This window comes from Vanellus vanellus (assembly GCF_965231255.1).
Source record: "Vanellus vanellus genome assembly, chromosome: 27".
Taxonomy (NCBI): Eukaryota; Metazoa; Chordata; class Aves; order Charadriiformes; family Charadriidae; genus Vanellus; species Vanellus vanellus.
The window spans coordinates 3,266,688-3,274,231 of record NC_138932.1 but is presented as its reverse complement, the minus strand read 5'-3'; the positions used below and the strand labels follow the sequence as shown (position 1 = coordinate 3,274,231).

General features: G+C 71.2%; 2 protein-coding genes across 4 annotated transcripts; both read left to right on the top strand.

Moving 5' to 3' along the window:
• Positions 1–61: 61 nt before the first annotated feature.
• Positions 62–3,508, top strand: PBXIP1 (PBX homeobox interacting protein 1). 3 transcript variants are annotated; one of them, XM_082495961.1, is made up of 10 exons: positions 62–130; positions 648–726; positions 838–949; positions 1,037–1,291; positions 1,383–1,598; positions 1,667–1,690; positions 1,789–1,865; positions 1,954–2,079; positions 2,200–3,209; positions 3,298–3,508. In XM_082495961.1, exons 2-10 carry the CDS (start codon positions 667–669, stop codon positions 3,329–3,331), a joined length of 1,914 nt encoding a protein of 637 aa, XP_082352087.1. In that variant the 5' UTR covers positions 62–130; positions 648–666; the 3' UTR covers positions 3,332–3,508. The 3 variants fall into 3 exon arrangements, with proteins under 3 accessions (XP_082352087.1, XP_082352089.1, XP_082352088.1); XM_082495963.1 differs by lacking the exon at positions 62–130 and having other exon boundaries at positions 471–726; positions 1,037–1,083; positions 1,162–1,291; XM_082495962.1 differs by lacking the exon at positions 62–130 and having other exon boundaries at positions 471–726; positions 1,037–1,083; positions 1,147–1,291.
• A 1,032-nt stretch (positions 3,509–4,540) lies between these two features.
• Positions 4,541–6,344, top strand: PMVK (phosphomevalonate kinase; the record flags this gene model as incomplete). The annotated part of the gene is made up of 5 exons (XM_082495929.1): positions 4,541–4,623; positions 4,797–4,860; positions 5,542–5,694; positions 5,764–5,893; positions 6,102–6,344. 5 exons carry the CDS (start codon positions 4,541–4,543, stop codon positions 6,236–6,238), a joined length of 567 nt encoding a protein of 188 aa, XP_082352055.1. The 3' UTR covers positions 6,239–6,344.
• Positions 6,345–7,544: the final 1,200 nt, after the last annotated feature.

The window sequence follows — 7,544 nt, the reverse complement described above, 5'->3', positions numbered from 1 at the left end:
GCCGCCGCCCGCTCCCATTGGCTGTTGGCGTCACGTGCGCGCCCCTTCCCGAGGGCGGCGACCGGCACCGGAGGAAAGTTACGGGGGGGGGGGGGGGAAGTTACCGGCGGGACCGCGGCAGAGGCACCAGGTACCGCCCGGTCCTTCCCCGCGCCCCCCCCGTCTGCGGCGGAGTCCCACTGCCCAACCGGGACCGGGACTGGGGACCGGGATCGGAGTTGCGCAGCGGGAGCGGCGGGCAGGGCTTGACCGGGCATCGCCCGGTTGCGCAGGGATGGGGGGATGTCACCGGTGGGGCCGGTACACCCCCGGGCCGGTCCCGGCGTCTTTAGCGGGGGGTGGTGGGTGTCTGCCCGAGGGTCCCCTCCCGGTACGGCCCCGGTGCCCCCTCGCCGGGCCCCGCGGGCCCGTCCACCTGCCGGGCGGCATCACCGGCTAAAAATACCCGCGGCGGCAGCTGCTGGGGGGGGGGGGGATGGGGGACCACGGCGGGGTGGGGGGGACACACGACGGTGCTTCGGCCGAGCCGCTCCCCGCGGGAGTTGGGGACCGGCCGTCGCGGGGACCGCGGCTCTCCCCGTCGAACGCCGGCGGTGCCGGGAGCCGGGCACGTCCCTCCGTCTGTCCGTCCATCTGTCTCCTCGCAGGTGGCTCCGGGCTGTCCCCATGGCGGAGAACTCGGGCTCCCGGGATTCGGACGGCAGCTGGGTGTTGGCGGGGGGCGAGGTGAGGGTCCCCCGGGAGCTGGGGGGGGGGGGGGGGCAGCGGGGGGGAACTGGGGGGCGCTGGGACCCACGGTGCCACCTGTGTCCCCTGTGTCCCCCTCTCCCCCCCCAGGGCCTGCCCGTCGACACGGTGGGTGCGGAGCAGGATCCGGCCAACCACGAGGAGGAGGAGATGGAGGAAGAGCAGGAGGAGGAGGAGGAGGGCACCCAGGACACCGTCCCAGGCAGGTGGCCGCTGCGGGGACGGGACAGGCCCGGTGTCCCCCCCCCCCAGTGCCACCGGCTCACCGCCGTTCTCTGCCTCTCCCCAGCCGCCTTCACCGGCCGGACCCCGCGTCCCGAGGGCACCGAGCTGGAGGTGAGCTGGGGGGACAGGGGGGACCTCGGTCCTGCCCCCCCATGGGCACACCTGAGTCCCCAGTGCCCGTGTCCGCAGGACCTGGAGGAGTGTGAGGACACGGGGACAGTGGTCGGCTCGGCCGAGCCCGGCGTGCCGGATGGCGGGGAGCTGGAGGAGCCCGATGCTGAGGCTGAGCCGGGACCCGGCCCTGACACCCCCAAAGCAGGTCAGGCCGCGGCAGGGGAGCGGCCGGGGGGGTTCGTGCTGGCGGTGCCGGCATGCGGCCCCTCTCTGGAGGTCCCCCTGTCCCTCCCCAGGGCCACTAACGGAGGACGGGAGCTGCACCAGCAGCGACGATGACGTGGAGGGGCTGCGGCGACGGCAGGGCCACGAGCCCCGGCCCGTCCCCCCCCATCCCATGCCTGCCCCACACCGGGGGACACCAGACACTGGTGACGAGGACGGGCTCAGCACAAGCAAGTACCTGCTGGGCGCCTTGGCGCTGGTGGCCGTGGGGCTGCTGGTCATCTCCGGTGAGTGGGGGTCCCAGGGGCAGGGTGGGGGTCCCGACGTCCCCTTCATTGTCCCTTTCTCTCCTCAGGTGGCATCTACGACCCAGCCGATGGTGAGTACGGAGGGTCTGTCCTGCCCGGGTGGGGTGCAGCCCTGCGGCAGCACAGATGTTCGGCTGTGGTCGGACGTCCCTGTCGGGTTCCTCCCCAGGCCCCGCGGAGAGCGTGGTGAGCCGGGATGTGGCGGCCGGCGAACAGGAGTCATCACCGCTGCCTGCCGACGGCAACGTAAGGAGGGGGGTCCGCGGTGGGGCTCAGCCCCCTGAGCTGGCAGCGTCCCCAGCACCCCCACTGCTCCCGTCCTGTCCTTCCCCAGGACTCGCAGCAGAAGCCCCCCGCATCGGATGCCGGGGACCCCCAGAGCGTGCAGTCCGTCAGCCTCCTCCTGGACAAGCTGGCCAAGGAGAACCAGGAGATCCGGCTCATGCAGGCAGAGCTGCAGGTGAGTGAGCGCGGCTGTGCCCGGAGAAGCCCGGCGGTGGTCCCGTTGCCCAGGGAAGCTGGGTGGTGGTCCCGGTGCTGCTCTCCCTCCTGGCTCACGGCCCCCCTCTCCCTCCCCCAGGCCCACAAGGAAGAGCTGCGTGCCCTGCTGCAGAAGAGCGAGGGTGAAGCGGCGGCGGCCGGGGCGCAGCAGCAGAGCATGGCCGCCGAGAACGCGCGGCTGCGCGCGGCGCTGGAGCGGGAAACCACCGCTCTCCGCGACGCCCGGGCCGAGCTGCAGCGCCTGCGGGCTGCGGGGACACCGGGCAGCCACGGGGCCGGGGAACCGGCAGTAGAGCAGCCCACCAGCACGGGTGCCCCAGCCCGCGGTGAGGACGCGGCGCGGCGGGAGGGTGCCCGGCAGCATGGCTGGCTGGCAGCGGTGCGGCAGGAGCTGGCGGGTGCCCTGGAGCGGGCACGGGGCTCCGGGGGTCTGGAGGGGCTGGTGGAGGAGCTGAGCGCCCTGGAGCAGCGCCTGGGCCGGCAGCTGGAGGCAGTGGGGGCTGAGCCCTTCCCCGGACCCTGGAAGAAGCCGTACAAGGCGGAGAAGAAGGAGGGCAAGCGGCACAAGCGGCACGGCGCCGGGGGAGCCCCCCACGAGCGGGAGAGGAAGGAGCAGGGCAAACCCCACGGGCACGGGAAGGACCCCCGCCCCCCCCGGGAGCACAAGCCGGGCAAAGCCTGGGGGAAGTCACCTCACGGTCCCCCCCAGCGTGGCCACCGCGAGCTGCCCCCGCTCAACCGGTACCGGGCACCCCAGGGCTGCTCAGGGGTGGCCGATTGCGCCCGCAAGGAGGGCCGGGAGGTGCTGGGAGCCGCGCTGGAGCCGGTGCAGAAGGCTCAGTTCCTGCGGCTGCTGGAGGGTTTCATGGAGCGGTTGGGCTGGAGGGGGCATTTTGGGGGGTTGGCGGCGCGGCTGGACGGCGTCTTCGGGGCCGACGGCACCTTCGCCCACGACCGCCTGCGCTTCGTCGACTTCGTGGACGACGTGGAGGAGCTGCTGGAGGAGGTGGCGCGGCGGGAAGGGGGTGACGAGGAGGCGGCCGACGGCTTCGAGGAATACGCGCTGCGGCACTATGCCGGGAACGGCGGGTGAGCCGGGGCGGGTGGTGCCGGAGGGGGGGTCCTGGGGGACTGAGCCCCAATGTCCCCCCATCGTGGCCACCCCCATCTCTTGCAGCGCCGCCGGGAAGGAGCGGAGCCGGAGAGGGTAAAACCGGGGCGGCCGCCCCATCACAAGCCTTCGTCCAGCGCCCCCGGGCAGGGCGGTCCCCCGTGGGCCACTTTTGGGGGGCCGGGGGCTTCCACTGCTCCCCCCCCAGGGCCGGGTCCCCGACCAGATGCACTGTGTGATGATGCTGCACTGCCACCCACAATAAAGTCACTGCTGGGCAGAGCGTGCCGGTGTGGGGAAATGGGGGTGCTGGGAGGGGAAGACAGGGTGCAGGCGGAAAGGGGGTGCTGGGAGCCAACAGGGGGCTGGGGGAAAGGGGGGTGCGGGGGGGAACAGGGGGTGCGGGTGGAAAGAGGTTCTGGGAAAGGGGGGCCTGGGAAGGAGCAGGGTGTTGGGAGAAAAGGGGGGTGCGGGGGGAGAAGAGGGGGTGCAGGTGGAAAGGGGGTGCTGGGAGCCAACAGCGAGTACTGGGGGTGAAGAGGGGGTTCTGGGGGGGGGACGGGGTTCAGAGGAGAGAAGGGGGGTGCTGGGGGGAGCAGGGTGCTGCAGGGCGAAAGGGGGAGCAGGAGGAAAGGGGGTGCTGGGGGAAAAGGGGGTTCAGAAGAGGAAAGGGGGAGCTGGGAGAGAAGAAGGGGTGCTGGGGGGGATTAGGGGTGCTGGGGGAGAGGGGGTGCTGGGGACAGAAGGGGGGTGCAGGTGCAAAGGGGGTGCTGGGGGGGAGCAGGGGTTGCTGGGGAGGGAAGGGGGGTGCTGGAGAGAGAAGAGGGGGTGCTGGGGGGGAAGAGGGTGCTGGTGGGGGACTGGGGGTGCCGGAGGAAAGGGTTTGCTGGGGGGAAGAAGGAGTGCTGGGATAAAGGGGGGGTACTGGGGAAAACAGGGGGTGCAGGTGGTAAAGGGGTGCTGGGAGCGAACAGGGGGTGCTGGGGGCAGGAGATGCTGGGGGAAAGGGGGGAGGGTGCTGGGGAGGGGGAAATGGGTGCCCGGACCCGCCGTGTCCCCGCGCGGTTTCGGGGTACCCCCTCCGCGCCCCCCCGCGCTGTGCCGGCCCCGCCCTGCAGGGGGCGCTGTCGGGCGGGCGCCCCGCCTGGGGGGCGGAGTCAGCCGCGCCGCGCCCCGCCCCCTCCCTCGGGCCGTACCACCCGACTCTCCCTGCGGGGGGGGGACGGGACGGACAGACGATGGAGGGGCGGGGCCAAGCCGGGGCGGGCTCCCCCGCGCGGAGGGCGTGGCCGAGGGCGTGGCCGGGCGGATGGCGGCGCCGCGCGCGGTGCTGCTGCTGAGCGGGAAGAGGAAGTCGGGAAAGGACTTCGTGGCCGAGGAGCTCCGCAGCCGGTACCGAGGGGGAGGGGGGGGGGCGGAGCCGGTACCGGGGGGGCGGGGTCGGTACCGGGGGGCGGGGCCTGTACCGGGGGGGCGGGGCCGGTACCAGGCGGGGCGGCCGGGATCTGTCTTGGAGCCAACCGGGGCCGGTACCGGTGCCGGTACCGCCGATCCCTCTCCCGCAGGCTGGGCCCCGACGTGTGCACCGTCCTGCGCCTCTCCGGACCCCTCAAGGAGCAGTACGCCAAGGTACCGCCGGCTGCGCCACGCCCTGCCACGCCCTGCCACGCCCTGCCATGCCGTGCCGCATCATGCCGAGCCATGCCAGGATGTGTTGTGCCGTGCTGTGCCATCCCACGCTGTGCCATCCCACGTCACACCATGCCGTGCCACGCCGCGCCATGCCATGCCGTGCCACACCACACCGGGCCATGCCATGCCACGTCACACCACACCATGCCATGCCATACCGTGCTGTGCCATGCCATGCCACACCACACTGTGCCATGCCGTGCCGTGCCATGCTGCGCCATGCCATGCCACACCACACCGTGCCATGCCGCACCATGCCATGCCATGCTGTGCCATGCCGCGTCATACCACGCCGTGCCATGCCCCACCGTGCCGTGACATGCCGTCACATGCTGTGCCGTGCCACGTCACACCGCACCATACCATGCCATGTCACACCACGCTGTGCCATGCCGCACCGTGCCATGCCATGCCATGCCATGCTATGCCATGCTGTGCCATGTCATGTCACACCGCACCGTGCCACGCCGTGCTGTGCAGTGCTCCGCTGAACTCTGCCATGCCGCACCATCGTGCTGTGCTGAGCCATGGCCTGCCGAGCCAAGCCTTGCCGCACCGTGCCGTGCCGTGCCATGCCCCATGGCACGACCCGTGGCCGCTGACCCTCTCTTCCCGCAGGAGCACGGCCTGGACTTCCAGCGGCTCCTGGACGCCAGCGCCTACAAGGAGAGGTACCGGCAGGACATGATCCGCTGGGGCGAGGAGAAGCGCCGCGCCGACCCCGGCTTCTTCTGCAGGACGGCGGTGGAGGGGGCGGCGCAGCCGGTGTGGGTGAGCGGCGGGGGTATTCGGGGAGCGCGTGGGGCACGTGGGGCGGGCGCTGACGGAGCCCTTGCGTAGGTGGTGAGTGACACGCGGCGCCTCTCGGACGTGGAGTGGTTCCGGGACGTCTACGGGGACGTGGTGCAGACCGTGCGGGTGGTGGCCACCGAGGAGACGAGGAAGAGGAGGAGTTGGGTTTTCGTCACCGGTGAGCAAGCGAGCACCGCGTCCTGGAGTGCGGTGCCAAACCTGGGGCTGCGCTGGCACCGCGGCTGCCCCATGGGCACAGCTCTGCCGCGCCGCTGCTGCCGCCACCATCGCCTGGCTGGAGGTGTTAACTCCGGGGGGGGGTGTACGGACAGACGGAGGTTCCCAACCCACCGTGGGGTCTTCAGCCACACTCTGCTCCTCCCCAGGGGTGGACGACGCCGAGTCCGAGTGCGGCCTGGACCAGGGGGTGGCTTTCGACTGGGTGATCACCAACGACGGGGACGAGCGGTCCCTGGACGAGCAGCTGGAACCACTGCTGCGGTCACTCCGTGGGCGGCTATAGCTCGGTGACCCTCTGCCGGGCCTTGGGGACCGTGTCCCCTGCCCAGCCCCGCGGCGTCCCCCCTTCTGCCACGTGCCCTGCAAATAAAACTCCGACACGGGGAACCGCTGCCACCCCAAGTGACTCCGTGTCTCATTTCCCCGGGAGAGAGGGACCTTCACGTGGGGCTGGGGGACACAGGACCAGGGGACGTGGGGTCGGGGGACATGGGCTGTGCCCCCACCCCCCGGCATGGGCTCCCCAGCTTTAGGGGGGGGGGGGGGGGCACAGAGGTGCACTTTAATTCCCGCTGTCCAGGCGGGGGGCCGCCAGCTGGGGTGCTTCATGGTGTATTTTAATAGACTTCCAGCAGCCAATTCCCCGCGGATTATCCGCTTCCCGAGCAGACGGCTCCTGCCCTAATACCCGCTCCTCTCCCGTGGCAGCTGGGCATGGCTGGAGGGGGGGGCCTGCAGGGTTGGGGAGGGGGATTAGGGTCCTGTCCCCCACACCCATCGCTGTGGCAGCGAGCCCCGTGTCCGGCATCGCTCTGCTCCCCCCTGGGGACATCTCCAGGGGGGACACAGAGATATGGGGTGACCCAGTATGGGAGTTCTCATTGCAGCTGGGCACAGCTGGGGGGGTCCTGGGGGGCTGCAGGGTTGGGGAGGAGGATTAGGGTCCTATCCCCCACACCCCATCACTGTTCAGCGTTGCCCTGATCCCCCCTGGGGACATCTCTGGGGGAGGGTGGACACCAGACACATGGTCACACTGGGTGGGAGCGCCCGCTGGGCATGGCCAGTGGGGTCCTGGGGGGCTTTGAGGGGGGGTCCAGGGTTGTGGAGGGGGATTAGTGTCCTGTCCCCCACACCCCATTGCTGTAGCAGCGAGCCCCATGTCCGGCATTGCCCCGATCCCTCTTGGGGCCATCTCTGGGACACATGGACACACACACAAACACGGGGTGACCCAGCATGGGAGCACCCGCTGGGCATGGCTGGGGGGGTCCTGGGGGGGTCCTGGGGGGCTGTAAGGTTGGGGAGGGGGATTAGGGTTCTGTCCCCCACACCCATCGCCGTGGCAGCGAGCCCCATGTCCGGCATCACCCTGATCCCCCTTGGGGACATCTCCGGGGGACACAGATATGGGGTGACCCAATATGGGAGCACCCACTGGGCGCAGCTGGGGGTGTCCTGGGGGGCTGTGAGGTTTGGGGAGGGGGATTAGGGTTCTGTCCCCCACACCCATTGCTGTGGCAGCGAGCCCCGTGTCCGGCATTGCCCTGATCCCCCTTGGGGACATCTCCGGGGGACACACAGATATG